This window comes from Haliotis asinina, chromosome 12 (assembly GCF_037392515.1).
Source record: "Haliotis asinina isolate JCU_RB_2024 chromosome 12, JCU_Hal_asi_v2, whole genome shotgun sequence".
In the NCBI taxonomy this organism is placed as follows: domain Eukaryota; kingdom Metazoa; phylum Mollusca; class Gastropoda; order Lepetellida; family Haliotidae; genus Haliotis; species Haliotis asinina.
The window spans coordinates 8,966,259-8,991,116 of NC_090291.1; the positions used below are offsets into that span (position 1 = coordinate 8,966,259).

At 37.2% G+C, this 24,858-nt stretch overlaps 1 protein-coding gene across 2 annotated transcripts; it reads right to left on the reverse strand.

Moving 5' to 3' along the window:
- Nucleotides 1–873: 873 nt before the first annotated feature.
- Nucleotides 874–24,534, reverse strand: LOC137259025 (short transient receptor potential channel 4-associated protein-like). Of its 2 annotated transcripts, none has more exons than XM_067796729.1 (23): nucleotides 24,300–24,534; nucleotides 20,143–20,265; nucleotides 18,957–19,070; nucleotides 18,472–18,532; nucleotides 17,810–17,883; nucleotides 17,442–17,601; nucleotides 16,637–16,747; nucleotides 16,326–16,388; nucleotides 15,430–15,492; nucleotides 14,934–15,071; nucleotides 13,856–13,989; nucleotides 13,126–13,205; nucleotides 12,756–12,816; nucleotides 12,021–12,079; nucleotides 11,554–11,609; nucleotides 9,314–9,359; nucleotides 8,760–8,843; nucleotides 8,117–8,207; nucleotides 7,094–7,337; nucleotides 6,518–6,630; nucleotides 5,988–6,136; nucleotides 5,498–5,564; nucleotides 874–4,445 (listed from the first exon to the last, which is right to left on the reverse strand). In XM_067796729.1, exons 1-23 carry the CDS (start codon nucleotides 24,528–24,530, stop codon nucleotides 4,323–4,325), a joined length of 2,445 nt encoding a protein of 814 aa, XP_067652830.1. In that variant the 5' UTR covers nucleotides 24,531–24,534; the 3' UTR covers nucleotides 874–4,322. The 2 variants fall into 2 exon arrangements, with proteins under 2 accessions (XP_067652830.1, XP_067652831.1); XM_067796730.1 differs by having other exon boundaries at nucleotides 14,934–15,056; nucleotides 24,300–24,492.
- Nucleotides 24,535–24,858: the final 324 nt, after the last annotated feature.

Here is a 24,858-nt window from a genome sequence, read left to right on the forward strand (position 1 = left end):
GATGAACAAGTTTGTCTTTCACAGCTGTTAATGTAACATCTCTTGGATGATGCCATCTGATAATTAAAATAATTTTCCTATTGTCACATTGTTTTAACAACTTTTATTATGTTAATGAGGGAGTTTAAGTTTACGCCACTTTTAGCAGTAGTCACTACTCAAAACTGGCTCTGGGTGTGAGCAAGTTTAGTTTTACGCCACACTGAGCAATATTCCAGCCAAACACAAATGATATACTGTAGGACATACATGATGGCCCCAAACTTAGAATTTTATCAGGTTGGGTGACGAAGTACAAGTTTACAGCGCATTCCGGAAACACGATATGTTCCTTTGTGCCTACCTTTACATAAGAGACTCGGACGACATACACATTTCTGTGTCACTTAACAACCCTTTCATGAACCTGTTTACTTGGGTAAACAATTGTGTCCACCTTCAGTTCTGCAAAAAAAATCATTGTTATGGCAGACATGATTAGCGTCTTATCATCATTTTCCTAGTCTATTACTAATTTGCACTTGCCCTTAATAGTCAAGTGATAGTGTGTTGGGCTATATATTGCTGTATGCAACATTGCAGCAATCGTTTTAACCACTGGGCTACCCCAGATCTTTTACAGTTCCACAGTGATCCAACCACTGATATAATACCATACTGGACCAGTTCTACAAAATGGTCCTAGTATTAGAATGGCCCCAATGTACTATGTAATTGTAAACTTAAAAGGAGGATCTTAGCATCATAATCAGTCTGATACTGATGAGTAAATATAACCTCAAAATGTCGAAAAATACTTTTTCCCAACAGAACCTACTTCATGTTGGAGGCTTGTTTCGGATATGTGGGGGAAAAAACCCAACAAATTCCAAATTGTGTTACAATGGAAATTTATTTACTTTTTTTTGGTATGATTACAGTGTTTTTCTTTGCTGTACAGTACCTATCTAAAACATAACAGTACAGACAGCGTAAACATTAAAATATATATCATTCATACATCCTTAAAACTTGCATGCTGCATCCACCCACTGTACATTCTCCCCATCCACAAACCAACTTACTCAACAGACTGTCAGACAACACATAATGGAGGCCATGAACTTAGAATTCTGTACCTTCAACATGATTTGGTAATGTCTGCTGTTCAGCACATTAAAGGAGCATTCTTAAAGATCACTTCACCTCCTGACAATAATAACTGATTACCCATAAATTTCGTTTGGAAAAATGCTATTTACTCTCAACGGCATTAATGACACACAAGTCTTAAGAAAGAATCTAAAGCAACCAGGTACACGTAAAAAACTTTTAGAATTTTGGAGAGATTAATGGACATAATTTTTCTCACATCAGTCGATGCCAAATGGAGTTTTAAAGTCTAGGAAACACTATATTAGGAAAGTAAACTACAAATATACAATGTGCACAAGTTGGTGTCTTCTGTTTCAAATATGTTCATGCCACATTTGTTACCTCTGAACTTTCATTGAGAATCAGTGTTCTCCAAATATTTGAGTAGTGTAGTGAAATGACAATTTTTCTTCCTGCTGAGCAACATTTCCCTTGGCCTACCAATCAAAAATAGTCAAACTTCAATATCACATGTAGAAGTCCATGGAAGTAGATCTTTTCTGCAGCCTTGATAAGCATGATCAGACGAACCAAACATAAAACCAACTACATGATAATGGTGCGTGTTAAAATGCCCCTTAGCCCAGCAACATCTTGCAAGGGACGTCAGATAGGAACTTCACACACAAACAGGAATTCTTGATGTGTGTAAATGTACAACCATCATAGCAATTTTGAAACAGGATGCAGAACACCCCCCTCAGAACTAACTTACAAATTCATAGGAAGTTAAAAATGCTGAAACAATTTTGTCAAGGCTGTCAGACTGATCTACACCAGGATTGCAAACCATGATTGCCAATGCTACTGCTTAGAAATACTGACATTTAACATTAACAACTTCTTAAGTTCTGCCCTTCATATTTTAATATATAGTTCGTATAAAAAATATTTCATAACTTACAATAAAAACACTATGTAAGATACAATGGATACATACATTTTGATAAAATGAACGTTCATAAATAAGTTGTAAATACCACAGATAATACATATTCATTTCATTAAAACATTACATCTTATTTTATTCCTTGATGAAATATGAGAGCTATCAACAAACAAAAGCTGTTTAGTTATCATGCTCATAATGTTTTTCCATGCAGTCTGGCCAACAGTAATTTGATTCAAGGTTTAGGGCAGGTAAACAATCACCATTTCACTTTCAAACAGTATTCACTCAGATCAAGACACTCCAAAGAAGTCATTTCCTGCAGATCATTGGACATTCAAGTACGAGATCAGTACTTTCGATCAGCCATTCACATCAAACCAGGTCTCACTTCATAAAACCATTACACAGTGACTTGAGAATATCTGGGTGGTTCAAGGCGACCAAACAACTAAATCAAGAGCTTTGGCAAGTGTTCAGCTGTTCCAGTTTCACCACATGAAGTTGCAATGACTTTATGCTAGGGAAAGTCATTTGTTTATTGAAATATTTTTTTTCTCAAATTTTTGGATGAAATTCTTTCAAATAGTAGCACAGCTGTCAAATGCATGTTTTTTTTGACTGGAGCAAAATGGCTCAAATAAACCTTAACTTTAAAATCTTTTACCTCAAAATAATATTAATGTTGTTATCTCTTGATATGGTAACCATGGAAACACAAACATCAAATTTCAAAACTACTCGGTCAAGGTATGTAAAGTTACATTGAGATATCAGGTATGCCTGTACTTGTGTTTTTCAAGGACACAGAAGTAATCTGCAACGTTCCAAAGTTTGTACGTGGGTACTGAAGATACATAGTCACAGAGTTGAGTAATGTTCTGAATGAGACCACAGTGCAACACAACACCACACAACACAGAGTCAACATGTTTAAAAACATACAAGGACATGACAATAAATATATACACATGTACAAATTTTCATTTTACACATTTTAATTTTTTTGAGTCGACCAATGTACATTCAGGCTAGGCCTAAAGATACAAAACCGGTTTGAACTGTTCCTTTGTCTGCATGAACATGAACTTTCTGCAGCCATCTTGTGCATAAATAAGTAAAAATTTGTTTTTTATCTGTTAATAGCTTAACACGACATTTGGTAGTCAATTACATGCATATGTGTACCAGGTAAAAATGCACATCCCAGGGGAGCCACATCATAATAAATCAATTCAGAAACCATTCCATTCCTGCCGTCAATTGAACTCACACTGAGGGTTAACTGCCATGACCAAGGTTACCTATGGTAACTCTCAGGCCCTGTTTCCATGGTTAGACATGCTATGACACAATCAAAAATAATCCACACTTACACTGGTCACTGAAACACTTCCTCAGAAATGTCAGCACTAAGAAACTTCTCATGTGAAGACGCATGGACATAGAACATGGCTATCCAAACGAACAAGGTTTGCAGAGCACTGATGAACACCCGTCCCATCCAGTACAAACAATGCACCCATGCACAAAGGATCACATTTCCAAAGCCTCAGACTGAATCCCATGAACATATCTGTGGCTTGGACTCTCCTACAATCAGATGAGGATAAAAGATGAATCCTGTCTCCAATGATCAGTGTACGTGTCGATCACTATGCCCATCATTGTCCCTGCACCAGTTCCAATGTTCACAGTAGCCAGGCTTCGCAAATATCAGTGTCAATCCATTGTCACCATGACTTGACATTTCCGTCATGTTCTTCCACATTCGTCAAGCAAATTGTTAAAAGCCATATCCATCCGGTCACTGTAGATTACACTATTATCCATCGTCACTGTGATTTGAGTTTTCTGCCATGTCAACCACAGTTGTCATGTGTAGGTAGTGGCCATGTCCATCCACAGTGGCGGCTGATCATAGCTAGTGGCAACATCAAGTTCCCTCCATAAACACTCCAGAGTTAGTGTAAAATCTGAAAGACTTGTGTTTGACTGTTCCTCAGAACATATCAGCACTAGCCAAAACTGAGGGCTCTTTTGGCTGGTTTTGGGGAAAAATATCTTCAACATATTTGCACAACCCTGTAAACAATAACTATAGAAACCAATTTTCCTCAGAAGTGAAATCCAAGGTTTGCTCTGGTAAAGTCTCCCTTGATATTTCTACTTGTAAGCACCTGTGAAAATATGATACGGAAGCAAGTCGAATTCAACTGACAGTTTCTCCCTGTAATGAACATCACAGCAATTGTACCGTTATTGGCGGGGATTTGAGACTGGAAACCAAGGTCAAAAGTCAGTTATTTCGGTCTCCTGACAATGGTGTCACATAATGTAGCACTGCTGTTGGCTGAGATTTGTCCTCCGAGACCAACATATTTACTGTCTTTTTCCAGTAGGAGAAACTAATCCTGGAACTCTGCAAACAGGAAGAATACACATGGTTAGTGGTGAGGTGAAGTGCGGTTAAATGTTGTAATTAAGAATATTTTGCTAATATGATGATGATTTTGTGTGCGTGTGTGCGCGTCCGTCCATGCGTGCGTATGTGCTATGCCCAGACATAAGCTCCTTTTCTAGTGCTTGCTCACTGAGATATCCCCCTGCAGTTAAGCAACACTAGCAGTATCATGGTGGAGAACACTGTATACAGGCACCATCCATTGTACGCAGGGAGAGAATTTAGATTCAAATTAAGAAGTAAACACTTACAAAGTAAGCTTTCTTATCTCCCATGACACTTGTTCAATTTAGAATGAATTAAACAATCATTATCAGACTGACTTTATGCCCGTGATGAATGTAATTTTTCTTCTTATGAACTCCCCACTATCAGTTAACATTCTTACTCAGGGGTTAAAAACATTCCATTGCCTGATGCTCCGGATGTCAGTTTTTATTTCAGGCAATCAAATAATGGTACATTACTTGTCTGTGGACTACAAGATAATTTCCACTTATGGTTTCGAACTGCAACTAAACTTGGATTTCACTTGATATCTGCTAAAAATGTAGCTCCTCAATTTTGCAATGATAATAACCAGAGTTGTCTTTCTTTGCAATTTATCACTTTTTGGTAAATAGTCCAGTAAACAATAACATCACATAGAATGTTGATTTATTCATTATAATTACACCAGCATAAAATCATGTTAAGTAGAAAATTAGAGAGGGCAAGTTACCTTTTCAAGGTCACTTGCCCTGTGGCAACTGGATTTGAAAACATATTTTTAACTCCTGGTATGCAAGCAAACTAAGGGAATACGAACTGATTTTAAATGGTTGCAAATGACAATGACTGTAGCAAGGTCAAAATCTTCAAGTTATGGGCAATGTTTTGTGAGAAATTGTAAAATATTCCTCTTGACCATATAAACAGATTCTGGTTCAAAACTTTGGTCAAATGTTAATGAATGTAATGCATACTGTACATCTCTCTGGGGCTACAACAAACCTCTGTGGTACACTCACCTTCTCTAAGGCACTGCAGTCTTTGTCTTTATGGAGATAGTGATCTTGCCAGAAGATCAGCAGATCCCTGAAACAGTCAATTAGTCTTAATACAAAGCACGACATCAACAGCACGGAAGTAGAAGAATATTTGTATGCCACTTTCACTGACATCCATGACTTCATTTTAAGCAGCAGTCTGTGGTTTGGGACAATCAATACTGAGGTAGACAGAATGTACTGTCTGAAGTCAATAGTATCATGTGAAAACCTAATGTTTCCTGTCAACTGTGAATCCAGCTTTATATCTCTAATGATGCACATTGCACTTCAAATCAATGCTCTTTGTCTATATTCCAAGACAATTTCTGACAGACATTTTAATTGGGTCACACTCCAGACCTGGCCAAAAATCTTAACATTTTCAGAATGATTCATGTTTTTAATGAGTTTATGGGATCTGTTCCTATTTTGACAAGTGATCTTAAAGGCTGGGCCTGGCTTTTCCAACCTGAAGTTTTGCATAACTGAGCTTGAGCCATGTACATCTAGAAGATCGTCCTTCTCATCACGTAGGGCACGCAGGTACTGGGGAAGCTTGTTCTTCTGGTTTGCGAACATCAGAAAGACAAGTGTTGTGTTCAGACAGCTCACATTCTCCTATAAATCAAGCAAGGAAGAGAGGGAGAATAAGATACTTTCATATGGAAACAAAGAATAAACAAACCAAACCCCAAAGTTGAAATACCAGCAATCCTATATAATTGGGTAAACAAAACCCCCCAAATCAGTTGCAAAATAAAATTCCATCATAATCTTTTTTCTAAAATAATACAAATGTAGAAAGATCTGGAGAATGTTTAATGGCATACAAGAGAATGCATCTTGAGGAAAAAACTTTAAACACTACTGTCCAACTACAGAAAATATTTCACTAACTAACTTAGAGCAACAATTGTAAAAAGATGTTTGATCACACACAAGTCTTCTATGGTCACCTGTGAACTGTGTGTATACTGTGATGGGTAGAGAGTTCAGTACCTGTGTGAGGTTCTGGACGTTAATGATATGGATAAGCTTGTACAGGTATTCCATCTGTCGCTGGAAGTTGCCAATGTACGTTAACAGCTTGCAGTCCTTTTTGGCGTATTCCCCTGCACAAAGAGTGAGTGAGTACTGTTTAACGCCACTTTCAGCAATATGTGGGGGATACTAGAAATGGCACTGTACTTAAGGAAGCAAATCCAAACAATATCTGCAGATGAATACACAATGCCATTTAGAAAGTGGTGAAATGTAACATACTAATATTTGGCCTTTCTCAAAAATCAAGCAACACTGACTGCATGGGCATTTCCAAGCAGTTAGGTCCTTGATTCTATAAACACTGACTCAACCTAACAAAACACAATAATATCTGTAGAATGCTAAAATGTTAGAATACTTCCATACAAAAAATAACAGTGAAGTATGAAAACACTACCGTTAATAATATCAGTCCTCAGCTGCTTTTAACATAAGGCTTCAACTTTTAAGATATTCCATAAACATCTACAATAATACATGAGTAAACTGACAGCTATGATGTCTTAAGTGCAAAAAGGGCATAACAATTACCGTTATCTTCATTTGTGAAGTGTTCTAGGGATAAGACTAGGCTCCTGATAAACATGTTAGAGTCGACGAGGTTCCGGTTGACTGTAGCTACAAACTTGTCTAACTTGGCTTGTGTGTTGAGGATTGTGTCAAATGTCTTGAATGCTTCGATGTTAAACTTAACCAACTCTCCAAGCAGGTCAAAACTGCTCTGTAGAATCTCCTTGTGACGAATCTCATGCTCCACTATGTTGGTTGCAACATGCTGGAAGATGAAAATAAAGATAATTGATGTCTTGTTATGATAACTGTCAATCCTACAGATGCAGGGTTATTGTTTTGTAAGTACAAGGGGGACAAACAAGCACTGTCATCAATTTCATGAAAAAAAATAAACTCTTGTAACTATGCATCAAACCTCAAAAAGTGATAAAAAAGGAAGTAGTAGTTTAAAGATGAAGTTAATGTGAAGTTACTTTCAACACATGACTAGTCAATCTCTTGATATCTTGCTCTGAAGCTGTTCACTCACATTTTCAAGACTCACTTGACCTTGATGTAAATGTCATGGCATATGAAACATGCAGTATATGGTAACAAAGCAGTTGCTTATACAATATATTCAAGAGAAGTGTTGAAAGTCTAGAAGTAAATTCAGTGAAACGTTCTAGAGAATACAATGAGATATCGTGCTAACAATCTTCGCATGCTGAAATCTTTAAAGTATCATCATGACCTCAAAAGATTACCCTTGATGTCACATATGAAGAAAATCCAGTGAACGGTTCTTGATATCTTGCTGACAGTGGTCTAATGTTATTGTCCCTTCGAGACCTTGACATGAGGGTCAAGGTCACAAAACCTGATTGGGACCATTCGCATACTGTTATGAACCTAGGTATCGGTATGAACAGGATCTACAGAATGGTTCTTCAGATATTTCAGTTCTTGCGTATGTACTGAGCCTAATACTATATCCCATGCTTTGCAGTAAACATGCAGTGGGGAACAATGATTTATGTTGTAATAGTGGAAGCAGCTCACCTGAAGTAGTCCCCTCCGCATGAGGAAGACCTGATCACAGTAGGACGTATCACCGCGCAGGTAACTTTCCACAGCCCGTGCTAGCCAGAACCTAACAACACATGCCAAGATAACACAACATAATGCACAGTCTCATTAAAATCAGTAAGCTGAAATACAATATTGTACATGTCACAATATACGAGTACCTACAGCCTGGTTCTGGGATTAGCAAACTAGTGGATGACAAAAGGCTCTGTGTGGACTGCAGGTAAGAATAGGTATTTTGCAATTTGGTCATGTCATTGGCTTCACACATTGAACACATCTGAGGTATCTACCCAAAGTCTTCACCACATCACCCCTACGAGGCCAGGAAATAGATCAGAGGTTCCATTCATGAAGCAATCTTTACTAAGGTTAACCTTAACTCTCATTCTTTAACATTCCACTAAGGTTATCTTAGTGACTTGGGATCACCTAAGTGTTTGTGAAAGGAGGCCCTGGTCAACAGACATTGCACCCCGGTGTTGATGCTCATGTCATCACCAGTTTGTCTTCTTCAGACATAACTTGTCACACAACAGTCTACCAGAATATATCTACAATATAGGAGTATGACAAACAATTCAGCAGGCTGTGACGGTAAAGAAGCAGCACCAACCTGAATGTAGATGTTGTGGGCTCCTTCTTCATGACTTCAACGATCTTTGTGAGAAGACCCTTGCTACCCCGGCACATTAGGGATCTGGAGGATAAATTTCTTGTATCAGAGGACCAGTGAAGCAGTTTAAACCATGATTGCATTTTAATATAGTGAGTTTGGTTTCACATTGCTCTTAGCAGTGTTCAAGCAATATCACTGCAGGGGACACATAAAATACATACTGAATACAAGTTCCTGGCGTTTGGGGTGCATAATAATAAATTTTTCACTTGTTTTTAATAAGATTACCTTGTAACAAATATTGCTATGAGAGGCCAGAGAGAAATGCTTACTGGATGAACACAGATAAAATGGAAATTCTTGAGGAACAGCCTTTCAAAGAATGAAAGTCTTTCTTCTGTGAGCACTCTTAAAGGTAAGGTGACATGGGGTTTAGTGTCGTACCCCTAAGAATATTTCGCACATGTGACGATGTACTATTACTTCCTTCATTAGTTCCCCTGTCAGAAAAATATCAGGGGAAATTTTGGTAGATAAAGACATTTACTTACCTATTTACATTTTCTAGAGATGGTAGAGCCAAAGAGCCAGCTTTGGCTGAAATAAATAGATCCAGGTATATTAAATTTCAAATAAAGGATGGTCCTGTAACAGGTTTCTCTTTATCATTTATGTTAGCATTCCAAACCAATAGCAAAATCAAATCAGATTTGTATACCGCTATATATACAAAATCCTGCTCATATGTGCTTAGTCAAATGATTGTTTGAATAGGATTATTTCGTAAACTGGGTGCTGATTCACAAAGCATTTGTAATGTTACAACACTACAGTTTATTATAAGGTTACAAATGTTGTAGCACTGCAAATGCGTTGTGGATAGGGTCCCTGGACAGGAATCTTAAGATTTTCTAAACATTTACTCATACAGCCCATAAATACATGAAGCCCTGAAAGTGAAAGCAGATAACTTGCTGCTGTCAACATTCTCTACACCTTTATCAACTATTTTGCTACTTCAGAATCATTTCTAAAATAAACTTCCTGGGCTCGCTGGCACAGAGCAATCTTAGTTACAATCAATCTTAGGCCCCTACCATCAACTTTATGATCGCCATACAATTGCTCTAATCCACTTCCACAAAGATGATCTTAAGACAGATTGGATTTAAGATTGCGATCTTAACTAAGATGGAACTTTTCAACGTTGGAGGTAGAAATTTCTTAAACTTGACTCCTGTCTACAGTTGTCTGCAAGAGCGCATAACATGGTGTGCAAATGAAATGTGACACTGGCTACTGCACACAACTGTCATACCTACCTTAATTGCACCTTGCAGAATTTTCATTGAAACAAAACAAAAAAAAAACCCTCATAAATCTTTGTAATGATAACTTGGAAGATAACATATATGATAACTCGTACTTCGTGGGTTATTCTCTAATTCTTTTACATTCTAATATGATTTATGAACTAAGGATGTGATACTGCAACCACAGAAATATCACATTTTATGAAAATACTGAATACAAACAAATACATTAACAGATTTGGGTTTTGAGTTATTGACCTAAATATCATGAAAATTAAAAGATAACATAAATTATAAACTAAATTTCCCTATGATACAACACCTAAACGTACCATGATTTGTCAATGGCTGTCAGTGAATCTGAGTTTGGCATCTGGTCGGTGTTATTTGGAGTAAAATCCCAAATATTATCCAAAAATCCCAAGCATTAGATTTGTAAAGATATGAAAAGGTGACATGACTGTGGGAGCGTTGTGCAAAATGTATGACAGGGAAATATGAAAATGATATTATTCCGTGTGTGTTGTATGTGTTGTTAAATACTTATCCACAGTATGTTAATTGCTTTACGCTATTTTGTTGATAATTATTTTTTCTTTTTACGCAAATTTAACATGCCTCAGCAAGTGTATTTTCCTGTTTGAAGAACACTTGTATTATACTTAAAATGCATAGATCAAAACTCTTGTCTCTTGCCAGAAAGAAACATAATTTTGTACACTATCCAACTGTAGACTATTGTAATGATAAACCATGCCAAAGTCATTGACACGACTATGACCATAAAGAAATATATGTGGAGATCTGCGCTGTTACAACATAACATACATTGTATTCGGGCATGGCAGATTTTACGCCAATGGCATAATATGCAAAGGGAAACCACTCCCATCTTGCGTAAAAACTAACATTGGCTGCCCTTGAGTTATTGAAAAGGTCATGGCCACTGCTAATCGCATGTAGATACCTTTCGTTACTATCCTTCCTTTGATTATCAAAAAGGTGTGGTATTCATACTTTTTCCAACAATGAATCGGGTGAGAATAGTACTTTATGATATCAACTCGAAACTGATGTTGATCATTACCTCAAATAATGATATTTCTCACGTTAAATCGATGTTGCATTCTCCATGTTGTTGAAGTGTCGAGGCGAATCAGACACTTTTATGCAATTTAAAAGCAATCTGCAAACATAAAGCTAATTATTTGTGTGAAACCGACACTAACTTGAACACCATTTTGTTAGAGAATACAGTGATCTTAGCTCCTTACAATTGGTTCCAACCAATTGTAAATTTTGATTGTAACTTACAATGATCTTAGCCTACAATCACTTTGTGGAAGTGGATGGAGATCGTTGCTGAAATCTAACATCGCGATCTTAAGGATTTACAATAATTGTAGCGGTAAGATCGTTTTGTGCAAGTGGGCCCTGAACATAACCCAATTTTAATGGTTGCTTCATGAAGATCTTACCATTGATTCTTTTTACTTCATTGAGCTCATTTTTGGAAAGTAGAAGATGCTTGTAGCTGCAAGAAAATCCAATATTAACTGTCTCTCAAATTACTAGAATGTATGTTAAAGAATGTATGTTCTGAGCTGACGTTTTCCATGCTGATCTACAATATTTGCATGGGCGACTGTGTTTGGGGACTTGACTCCTGAGAGTTTTGAGGACTTCAATCCTGCCCCACAATGAAGCACATGTGATATACATGGTTTCACCTCAGACAGGTGAATTTGTTCATTTCCGTGTCTGGATTAAATAATCTATGTAAATGGGATACAGTGGGCACGCCTGATCTTGTTAGTCTCCTATAATGATAGGCATGGTCGCTGAAGACCAATTGTAACCCCAATCTCCATGGGGGCTCATGTTAAAGCTGTAAGTGTGGAGCCACAGAATTTCTGCTTAATGAGTGAAAGATGCAGCAACTTACTCTGAATGATCACAGAAACTGTGGACAAGTCTTAGGAACTGGATTTTCAATGCAACTTCCTGGAATACAATTGGAAATAATGCATGTTTATTTAGGTGAATTAACATTGTAGAATAAAACCAATTCAAAATGAAACTAAGAGCTCTAGGAGGCACTTGGGGAATTTAACAACTCTACTTACATTGAGAAATTTAAAATTTCAATTTGGCAGTCTGTACTGACAAAAGCTGTCAAGCTTTTAAGAGGGGGAGCAGGGGCGAAGTGAAATCTCGTGTTACTATGCAGTAAGCATGAAAAGACAGCAAGCAGTTTGTTTGTAGCAAATGGCACAGAACTGTCTCATCCACACACAAACTGATCTGTGACCTACAAAACCATGATTCCATCAAGGGAACAATGATATATTTCAAGGATCCTATTATTATAAACAGTGTACATTGAACTATACAGAACATCCATTGTGATGTCATATAATATGTCACTGCTGCCATTCCATACATTTGTGTGGACTGGACACATTTCTGTGACATGTAAAACCCCCCACACAGGGGATCACTGGCCCATCACCATATAGTTCATCATCAGTGAAAAGAATGTTTCTGAGAGTCACCTCCAACAGTATTTCAGCTGAATCACTGCATGTCATCTGAATGTGGGAATACAGTACTGAGAGGAGCAGTTGCCCATCAGAGATGAGCATGTGAGAGTATCAACGGCAATAAGCCCCCTGCTTACCGGACTGCATTCACATGCTGCATTGTGTCCTCTTAAACGATGTCGACTGTGGTACCGGTTTCTGTAATAAAATGGAACACTCAAAAGACACCCTTGTGAGAGTGAACCTTCAATTGTAAAAGAGCCGAGTTTGGGCGATTTGTAATTTCTTCAACATCTGGGATACACAAACAAGAGTCAAAAACGTTGGGTAAATAGTGCTTAGGTCAAAATTTTCAATTCTTAACTGTGCCTAAAAATAAAAAATCACAATATTTTTATGAAATTTTTTCTTTAGTGTAGGATTGCAACATTGTTATATGGTGGTTAAAATGACAGTCTGGCAATCTGATTTTGGTGATAAGTTTGGACAAATCAATGTAATACTCACACTTGACATTTCCAGATAAACTGATCAAACAATTCACTGAGACCAGGTGCCAGTTTGAGGTCTGCTAATTTCCGCTGCACCTGTAACAAGCAGTCAGTATTTACAGACCTCCTTCCTTCAGCATAAACCAAATATTTAGGATTATTTCCACATAAAGGCATAACTATGAAAGGCTAAAAAAGCTTTAAAATCAGATAGCCGCAATCCAGAATTGATGCCATCTGATTTTTCTGAACAACCAATCAGAAGCTAGTATTTTCTTGATTCATGGTAGAATTCTGCAAAAGGGCATTAACAATGAAAGGCTAAAGAAGCCAGCATTCTGCAGCATATACATGAATGGGGTTCTTGACGGAGACACTTCCATGTTACCTATGAGTTGGTCTGGCCTGCTGTCCTCTTTCACAGATGTATAGATGTCTGCTCAAGATATACATCACTGAGCTGTCTGGTCCCAACTCAATCATTTATGGACCACTGTCATATGGCTTGAATATTGCCGAGTGTGGTGTAAAACCAACCAAGATTTTCTTTTTAATCATTGCTAATTTTGAAAATAAGGGAGATCATTGCAAGTAAATAAAAATATACCAGTCATTGTCGCAGAATAAGAACTGATTTGAATATCAATAAATATTTGAGAGTACCATCATGTGACATACCAATATATACCATGTGATGTATGCAAGAATACACAGTAGCCTTGTAAATATACCCTATATAAACTCACTTTTTTCCTGTGTTTTCCCAGTAAGAATAGGCCTAAGACATAGACTACTTCAACTCTCTGTACTAATTCCTCTGTGATCTTCAATCCTTGCTGTAGAATGAGGGACCCACCCTCTGTGGTTGGCTCAGACACACCTATGTCCAAAACATGACATATGTTACACATACACACCTCATCAATACAAGCACATTCACTTTCAGGAAAACTGAACAGCATAAGAATTTAAAACATGTCAACTAAAAAGGAGAGAGTAGAATTTACTTCTATATCAAACTTGACAACATGGCTAATATGGTAAGCTGTGTGTAAAGGCAGACCACCCCAGAACGTGTTGCCTACAACAGTAACAATGTGCCTTATTTCCATCTATTCATTTTACACAAGTCAGAGGTTGCATGTCAAAGAGGGAGAAGAGTGTTTGCAACAATAGTAAATATTTTTATTTCAGACAAAATATAAGTTCACACATTGCATCTGAGCAGGGAATGAATCACGATGGGTGAAAATTTACACTGGCGCTGTGGTCCCTGGCATGTAAAAATTCATCAGGTTAACTGAAAGATCAGTTTGCAGTGGTACTGGTGGCCTTTGAATTTTTTAAGCAAATGAGTGAGTGAGTGAGTTTAGTTTTACGTCGCACTTAGCAATATTCCAGCTATATGGCGACGGTCTGTAAATAATCGAGTCTGGACCAGACAATCCAGTGATCAATAACATGAGCATCGATCTGCGCAATGGGGAACCGATGACATGTGTCAACCAAGTCAGCTAGTCTGACCACCCGATCCCGTTAGTCGCCTCTTACGACAAGCATAGTCACCTTTTATGGCAAGCATGGGTTGCTGAAGGCCTATTCTACCCCGGGACTTTCACGGGTCTTTAAGCAAATGTATGAATGTTAATTTTTACAAGTGAAGTACAGAAAAGACCACTAGTTAGTGTCCACTCAATGGTGGTGAGGTCTTTGAAAGGTTTCTTCCTGGAAACAAACGTAGGCCTTTGGAGTGATGACCATACTCTTTTATCCACTACAGCACCATAAATATACACAAAATGATGTGAAACTGAACACTCTTACCTCCGATGTACTCCTCAAAGTCATCAACTGTCTGTGTCTCATACAACTCGTCTGCCATTTGGTTCTCAATCCACTCCATCCAGCAGTCGAGTTCGCTGACCATTCCTCGGTATCGGGGAGTATCTGCATGAAACAGATCTGTAACATGTTAGAATATTTGACAAGTTCAAATACCACACAACATACAGCCAAACAACATCATCTGCAACGGTTATTCTAACACTATAAACTAACAATGAAAGTTTAAACTGTTTACCTTAAGTTCAGATATATTTAAACATGCAGAAATAGGATAACAGTGTACATTACATTGCAATCAATTGAATTGAAGAATTAACATTAATGCCTTTACTCTAAGAGATTTGCAACATCAAAACCTATGAAGTTCTGACTATATGAACAAAATTCAGAGAATTGATATTTACCAACAGTTGTCACTTAACGGGGGTGAGGTGAGGTATATTTAACGTAAAAATCAGATTTTCACTGAACTTACATTCTTTGGCAATGGCAAGCTTCACAAGCCGGGGAAGTAGTTCTGGAATTCCCAATAATAGTTCTGAAAGAAAGCATGAGAAATTTATCACGTGGATCACAGTGAAAGGTTTTTGAGACATACAATGGTGAAATGCTTCCTAACATAACAATTGCCGTATTTCTGGTATTTTGGGAATCTTTTTAAGTAATCAGTAAAGTCTATTGTATATGAACTCCGAATGAAAAAGAACAAAACAAGTGTCCCCTGCAGCTAAAGAAGACTGTAATATTTATAACATATTCACTTCTTTCCAGTTTTTGGTCACACGCAAGATGCATGAAATGATTGGTATATGCATAATTACTCAATGCAGGTCATCAATAAAACTGAAGAGGCTAGTTGCCATGTCTTATGAGATATCGCTCTAACAAAAGTCTGAAAAGTGGTCAAAGAGTCATGGTGACCCTGAAAATAAGATCAAGGTCACCAGAATCGAGTTTTGTCTGTGTAATCCCCCAATGTAGACTGTCACCACATTTGAAGACACTGGTCATGAGATATCATGCTGACAAGAGTTTGAAGAGTGGTCAAAGAGTCGTAGTGACCTTGAAGATAAGGTAAAAGTCACCCAAATTGACTGGTGTCTGCATAATCCCCCCAATGCAGGCTGTCACCAAATTTGAAGACATTCGGGTACAACAGTTGATGAGAGATTGCTGACAATAATTGAATGTATGTACACATGGTGCTGAATACATAGTCCTCCATTCTGTGTTGTGGTTCTGGACAAAAAATACTTCAGACGATTCAGTTGAATTTGTTTAACACATGAGACGTTACTAAAAACCAGGTAATATAACAACAGATAGCAACATGAAGATGAAAAAAATCAAAGATCAATGAGCACTACTTGCCTTGGTTGATGTCTCTCAGGTTAACAAACCCTCTACTCCTCTTCTGCTTGTTTTGAGCAAATACTGAAACAGATGCATATACACATACATATGTTTACATAAATAAGGTTCATGGACAAAGACTTTCATGATACACATAGGAGGTACTGGCATATGCATTATACTCAGCTCTTGACAGGGACTGTGAGGTACATTGTCTGACAAGCAGTATTCAATTGAGCTGTGGAACTGAAGATTTCAGTGATGATTCACACAGTGACATTCTGGCTATATGCTATTATTAATGGACAGTGAAAAAGAGTGCTACTTACATGAGGATTTGTTTTCATAAATATCTAAATCTGAGATCACAACAGCAAGAATACGACAGAAGTTGGCCAGTTGAACATCGTCAAGACAGCTTATCAACCCTCTCAAGTTGGCTGCAAAACACAACACATCAGCACTGTTACTAGCATGTGAAGACATTGGTGATGGTTAAGATACATCCTTTGCTTAAAAATTACTTCCAGATGAGTGAGTTCAGTTTTATGCCACACTCAGTTATATTTCAGCTATATGGCAGCAGTCTGTAAATAATTGAGCCTGGAACAGACAAACCAGAAATCAACAGCATGAGCATCGATCTACACAAATCAGATCCATTGACATGTGTCAATGAAGTGAGCAGGCCTGATCCCATTGGTAAAACATAACTGACTCCATGTTCTCTATCTTGGTAAACTCTATTACCTAAACAGAGGACGCTGTCAGCTTTGAGTTCAACACTATAAAGCCCGTGTCTATACTGTTCCACTTAATTGTAACCATTCACCAACTAAGGCATCACTAAATTCAAACCAGGCTAAATATTTCTCATGAAACAATTTCTTTTCTAATGCTGTGCTCTGGAACATTCCAGTCACATGAAAACAGCCTGGAAATGAAATAGGAACCAATCAAACCAGTGATTGACATTATGAACACCAATCCATATCAACAGGAATGACATGACATGATACAAAGCCCCATCACTGATCCATTTTCAAAATTCCTACCAGTATTGGTAAGTGGCATTATATGGTTTTCTTACTAACTCAAAAAGAACATTGTTATTTGCTACAGTAGACAACTTACTTATTCTGTGTAAGTCAAGCACTTCTTTACGAGACTGTAGCATGTCCTCAATGAGTTGACAAGCGTTCACAAATGTTTTCTGATGTGCTAGTAGTGTGAAGATGTAGTTGAGTGTGTCATCACTTCTCATCAGCTCGGTGGTAACTCTCTCACCAACACTCTGAAGCAGACAATATCTTTGAAAAAATCTGCTACATTTGCTGATGAAAGCATCAAAGCTAATGTCATGCTGGGAGTTCTTGTGACACTGCATAAATTTACTTGCCCAAAACCTTTACATATTACAAACTAGAACACAAACTTGTTTATCGAATTCCAAAGAAGTTATTTTCTATGCAATGACTATTAATCTACAGTGCAACACTTACGGTTGTGGTGATCTTGGTGAGAATTTCCAAGACAAGACTCTTGATTCGTAGCATCCTCTCGGACTCCCAGATCACTGCAGGAATAATCACCATGACAACAGTGAAATGAGACTTAACACTGTGATCAAGATATTTATACTTTAATCCCTTTCTTCATGCATGTCTGCTTGCAGACTTTATTCTTTTAGATATCATGGGAATGAAACCACCAAAATTCTGAAGATGAACATGACCACAAACAGCTTATCACACATATAACAACCTGATACTAAGAACTGACCTTTACAACAAAGAGTGAGTGAGTGATTTCAGTTTTACGCTGCATTCAGCAATGTTTCAGTTATATGGCGGTGGTCTGAAAATAATTGAGTCTGGAACAGGCAATCCAGGGATCAACAGCATGAGCATCAATCTGCTTGGAAATTGATGACATGTGTCATCCAAGTCATCGAGTCTGACCACCCGATCCTGTTAGTCACCTCTTACGATAAGCATAGTCGCCTTTTAAGGCAAGCATGGGTTGCTGAAGGTCTATTCTACGCTGAACCTTCACAGATCTATCAACTGCATTGTAACGCAGGAAATTCAATAACAGAGGCCATAAAAAGATCAATCTATCAAGATTCTTTTGTCAGATCAAACAATTAGCTGCTCATAATTACCTTTGCCATGTCTCACTGGGTGTGGGAAGAGTGAACCGAAGATGAGCAACCGCAATAACACCTGGGAAACATATATGTTCAATATCAGAAACAGAAAGAAAATATTTTGTTCAAAATACTGTAGACATTTTTGCAGGTTAAAGAAAGGACTACTCAAGCATGAGAAAATTCTCTACATGATTTAGCATAATAATGTTTTTGCCATTGACTGAACCCCTTGTTTTGGTTGTTTAATGCCACACTTTGTAATATTCTAACTATATTTCAGCAATCTGTAACAGAGTCTGATCGACTGATCAACAGCATGAGCACTGATACATGCAACTGGAATATGATGACATCAACTAAGTCAGTGAGCCTGACCATGTGATCTCTAAGTCGCCTCTTATGACAAGCATGAAGACCAATTCCAATCTGGACCGTCGTTGATAGCATCCTTTGAACTGAAAAGGTTTTAAGCGGCACAAAAGAATGAAGTAGCTTACATCAACTCCACCAAGCTCAAAGAACTCCACAGCAAACTTGTCCTGTTTTTGGTCTTGGGGACCGTCATCCTGAGATCGTCTAGGTTCAAAGTTCATCAGCTTACCAAGAAGCTTCTGCAATCAAGACAATAAAGATGTTAATGAATAAACAAGTGCCAGCCTCATTCTGCTGTTCTGTAGCTGCAAGTTTACTACACTGAATGCCTGAAAAGGTTTGTCTCTTTATTATACCTAACAGGATAATCAAGACTATTCAGCACAACTTCAAAATGAAGCTTTCTGAAAGGGGGAAATTTCTTCTTCTAAACTTAAAGGTCACATGCAACCAAAAAATCAAACATAATTAAAACACATTTATCACTTATTCATGACATATAATAAACATTGCTGCTTTTAAAAAACAAATAAACAAAATTACAAGCGTACAATCGCGATTGAAAAGTGCAATATTTAGTACTTGGGTTTACTTCCCCCGAAACGAAGCCCTCGGGACACCGAACCCAGTCATAGCGGGTGGGTGTGCACTCAAGTGTAATGACGGCTTCCGATTGGCTGTTTCATTTGCTGATATGCTGAGGGTTCATTGTGTGTACAGAAAGATTATCTGTTTGATGGGCATTTTAGAAGTATGGCGAGTCACAAGAAAGTATGATTCTTTATGGAGAACAACTTCTTTTTGTGTACTTGATTCAGTATGGATTCATATACTGTTGTCAAACAAAATCATTTACACTAAAAAAAAGTCGCTATCCATGAAGAATATATATAGAGATGTTAGGTTTTGAAAACACATGTCCTCTGAATTTGTCGCTGGATGCAGCGCAGCACAGCTGCTGAAACCAGTTTTCCCCCCAGCACTGGGAGAAATTTAGTGAAACGTTTGAACTCTGATTTCCCTGGCTTTTTTTCATTGCGTTTTTTTTCCAACTTTATAGGTGGAATTGGCATTTTTTATGATTTGTTTCGGTAAGTGCATACCGAAAGGTACCAGAATCTGCAAAGTTGTGTTTTACGTTGCATGTGACCTTTAATACACTCTTTAGGTATGTGATAGAAATATGACACAAAAGATTCATGTGCTCAGAACTTCTAAGGCTCTTACACCAACATTCATCGACAATTTAACACAAAGACCTTGCCAAGTGAAACGAGGTCTAAAAAGGCAACCATGAACAGGAAGACCTACCTTGAGACTTTTCAGACATTCATCACAGTCAAATCCAAGTTGTACACTGTACTGGTCAAGTGACTGGATGAGTTCAGCTACTTCCTGTTGTTCACCAATCTTCCCCAAGATGTGAGGAGGCAGCTGAAAGGAGGAAAAGGAGAATCTAAGAATGAGACAGGTATTTTAGGATGTTCAAAAAAAAAAATCCCCAAACCATGGCAGACAAGTACACAAATTAAACTGGACTTTGTACCTTTAACATGGAGTAAACACTATTTAAAGATTTAAGACAACTTAACTTCTGAGCTAGTTTCATACATGAAAGCAAACAGTCTTGACTTGGTGTCCTGTATCAATGCACATATGCTAAATGTTAGATTCAGGAATCAAAGTGCCAGCTGACTAAAACAGTTGCCAATGCGATCTCCATTCTAGTCTCCCATCAAATATTCAAAATAACTTCTGGTAACTTGGAAATGTTTCAGGAGACTGTATTTTTAACTTCAGATAAGGAGTGAGTTGGGTTTAATGCCGCTTTTAGCAAGATTTCAGGGAGACACCAGAAATAGGCTTCACAATTTGAACCCCTGTGGGGAATTGAACCTCGCCCTTTGGCATGATTGTGAATGCTTCAACCACTACGCTACTACACCCGTTCTCACATGACAGAAAAATATAATTTGAAATTTTTCCTGCGATCTGGTTTTCCTGGACTGCAAATCAGTTTGTATGATAAAACTGTGTTATATCAACTTTTACTATAATCATGGTTAAAAGGTTTCTGCACATCAAATGTTGAGAAAAAATGTATGATGCTTGTAACTTTAGGACAAGTAACGGTAATGCTTGCAAAGAATCTGAACTGATCAACGGACATGAAGACATACAGTAACCATAAATCACTGCCCACCTTAAAAATAACTGCCGCCACAAAACAACTGAACAAAAGATGTCCACAAATGAAGTACATATGTTTAATGTAAAATATAAAAAATTATGCTTACATAACAAAATAGTTTTCTTAACACAGCCATAAAAAAATCATTTGAAATGGTTGGGATTACAATAATAATAATAGTAACAATTACGACTGCTATGATTCTCTTGCACAACAGGCAGAACAAACTCATTATTGTATTCTTTCGTGAATTTGGTGAATTCAATTTGTTATTCATGGTCACAGTAATTGAATATTCATTCATTTCTAAAGGGATGTTTTATCAGAACTGGGTCTTACTGATCCAACTGAAATATGCAAAACAGAATTTATCCAAGCCAGGAAATGATAGAGGTCAATACTGCTACATTTTGCCATGATAACTTAATACTGACTTGATGGTCAAAACAATAAACAAAGAATGCATTTTGTTATTTTTTCACTGATATTACACCAACTGCTGACCTAGTAATGTATTCATACCTGATATTTGTATTAGATGCTCCACATTTGTGAGGCTTCCACAATATTGTGGATTCAAAGCAGTCCTTGTGAAAATATTGCTCAAAGCAGAGCTACAGATATCTTTTTTGGTCATGGAGTTACGTAGTTGCTTGTGTTTTCCTCTGAGTAACCAATAAACTGTACCTACCTCACTCCAACTCGATTGGGTATATTGTCATTTTCCATTAACTGCGAAGCATAAAGCTTAAAAATGTTAATTATATTGGGACTGTAATAAGAGAAATGAAAAAAAAGACTGCAAGATGGCTTGTTCATGTGTTGAAACATAACCCCATGATATATCTCAGTCGGTTTATCCTAGCACTGGTATGCACGCTTATATTTGACATTTCCGCAAATAAGATCTAATATATTCGGTATTTACCAAAATTCAAGCATGCTTGCATTCAACAGACTTAACAAGAATTGGGTTTTCACATAAATATTTGAGTAATTTACACAGATACACAGTTTATCTGTTAAAAAATAATATGAAACTTTGAAGGCTGAGTGATTGGGTCCTAAACGTTTACTAGTTTGGTGAAACGCGTGAACACAAGAACAGTGTTGACAAATGATTATTACATGCATGAGAACCCTGCTTTTACAGCAAACAGATATTTATGACACTACTTTCAATTTTAACTAAAGAAATTGATTGAAAACGATTTTTCACTCGTGTGATAACAATATGGAGTTGTTTTCTTAGTCTTCAGTAAATTGTATCATTATGTAATGGGATGTAGTTGATGTTCATTGATCTGACACCCATTCGAATGTCACTGGTTTCAACAAAATCTGTGGACATCTTTCTCAATATGTCAATAAGGCTCGTTGTGAAAATAGACAAGAGTGAGTAAGGAGTGAGTTTAGTTTTATGCTGAATTCATCAATACTCAAAATATACGCTGGTGGCTGTAAATAATCAGATCTGGACCAGACAATGCAGGGATCATGCACGCACCTCAATCTACTCAATTGTGATACAGTGATATGTGTAAACCCAGTTTGCAAGTCTGAACACCTGATTTGGTTAGTCGCCTTTTGCATGGGTTACTGAAGATCAATTCTAACCCAGATATTCACTGGTGGAAAATAGACAAAATCTGCAAAAGGGTCATATGGAGGTTGTTAGTTTTTAATGATTTTGAAGTATGTCACATGAAGCATCAAAACAACCAACCTGCCACATATAATTATTTGTTTCTTTCTTAACATTCAAATTTTCAGTTGCTTTCATCCTTCAGAGTCAAGTTTGAAAATGAGTAAAAACGGCTATTGGTCCCAGCCAATTTTCACTTACTATATTTGTTCAGTAACTTTAAATGATTTTTAAAGTCCCTTTGTGCTCTTCCATTACAAAACCACACTGTAAATTATCGAAAACAGCCATTCAGAGTTCATGGTCACAGATGAATTACATGTCTAACGCCTGGTGATTTTTTTACTACTTTCTGTATTCATTTATTAGTCCTTGGTGCAGATTACAGAACACAATGAGGGTAACAAATAGAAGTGAAATTCTGTAGATGAAAGTCAAGGGATACCATGGCTGTCTGTAACTTTTCCTACTGTTCAACATCAATGGAAACATTACATGATAAATATGCAATAAAATAGTGTGGAGTGTGATCAAAATTCAGTCACCTATCTTATTAGGCTTCCAATCTGACAGGCAAATTTAAAATTGACCAAATCTTTAAAAAAAAAAATAACAACAAAATGTATATTCATATCTTACTCAAACATGACCTTTATATGACAGGAACTAAAATTTTAATATTTGGCCTACCTTCAGAATACAGCACAACAAATTTTGAAAACCTATCAATACTCTTCTACATGATTGTATGTATTTAGAGTTAGGGTTAGGGTTGGGTTAACCAAACCTTAATGTCTTCACGAGAAGTTGTGGTGCTTTATAATATTTCATAATATTTCAGTCTGGTCTTCATACTCACATGATGAAGGGAAAATTTCCCACTTTTTTGTGTAAGAACAGATGTTACTTATTTACAAAACATAACAATAACCCTTAAACCCTTGAAATAATCCTAATAAAATGAATACATTTCAAGCAGGGTTGACGGATGTATTCTTAAATCAATAAATGATTAAACTATCCTCCAACGTCTACCTGTCCTGTTCTCAACCAAATGAAATATCAAAAGTTTGTGAGAGGTATGAAACATTGCAAAAGATATTTAAATGTACATAATATTCGTGATTCAACATGAGGGCATAACTGTTATGCACTGTGTATGTAACATTCACATGGGACCGAAACCTGAGGTTAATCTATGTCTACCTATCACTACTGGTATATTTTGGGGGTTCTAGTCTACACTTATTAAAACAGCAACCATTAAGAAAACTGCATTGGCTGTAATTCTGGTGTTTCCTGCCACTATTACTGATATCAGATGACACAGCATGTGATGTTGGGGTGATGTTTCCCAAATAAAATCTAATGAGCGAAAAGGGCAAAAGGACAAGTCACATAAACACTGAAATTGAAATATTTTTTTTCAATAAAGAACATATGAGAAAAAGTCCGTATTCCTTGGAAGCACACGTGTCAGCAATTCCTACGAGTGTATAACAATCAGATCTATCACATAACACACTTCATAAAGTTCGATCTTTAATTTCGCCCATATCTAAGTGCTTTACACTTTCTTTCTCGCAGGAAGTTCATTTTCTGAAAGTTAGCAGGCTTTCGCCGGATACAAACCTGGCTTATCCGGGTGTAGCCAATACCGGTATACTGCCAGCTTTCATAGGATTGAAATATAGACTTTCTACTCAAGCCTTTTTGACTTTTGTGTCGCAACATTTTATAACGCTGTGCAAAAACCCAGCCTACAAATGATGTGAAAGATGGTCTAACTCCAGGCGGGTAATTTTTGCACGCATGCGCAATGCCTTTCTGACCCGGAAAAGAAGATCGCACATGCGCATTCATCTTCTTTTCTGAAATAATCTTTGATTTCGTACACTTTTCATTAAATATTCGCTTCAGCTTTAAACAATATTTTTGCATCAATATTTTCATACATGATTTTGTTGATATTGTGACAACAATCAATAATTTCAACCATATCGCTCCGTTGCCCTTGGTGAATATGAAGCTAAAATGGCGACCACCAAAACCTCATCTGTCATAACATGAAGATTATGTCTTCGATTGATGTGATGGTCTGCACCTGTCGCTTTGGTCATCGTGTTGAGGTGAAACAATAATTTTTGCAACTGGGGCCATGTATAGTGTGGACTGAAGTGCAACGGCAATT

What these genes read in the sequence shown, in the direction of transcription:
- LOC137259025 (XM_067796729.1), bottom strand. Translation starts at nt 24,530, where the DNA reads ATGAATGCGCATGTGCGATCTTCTTTTCCGGGTCAGAAAGGCATTGCG. An exon ending in AATGTCTGAAAAGTCTCAAG is followed by an intron (nt 19,071 to 20,142) that starts GTAGGTCTTCCT and finishes TCTTGATTGCAG; the next exon opens with AAGCTTCTTGGTAAGCTGAT. An exon ending in CCCACAACATCTACATTCAG is followed by an intron (nt 8,208 to 8,759) that starts GTTGGTGCTGCT and finishes ATGTGTTGTTAG; the next exon opens with GTTCTGGCTAGCACGGGCTG.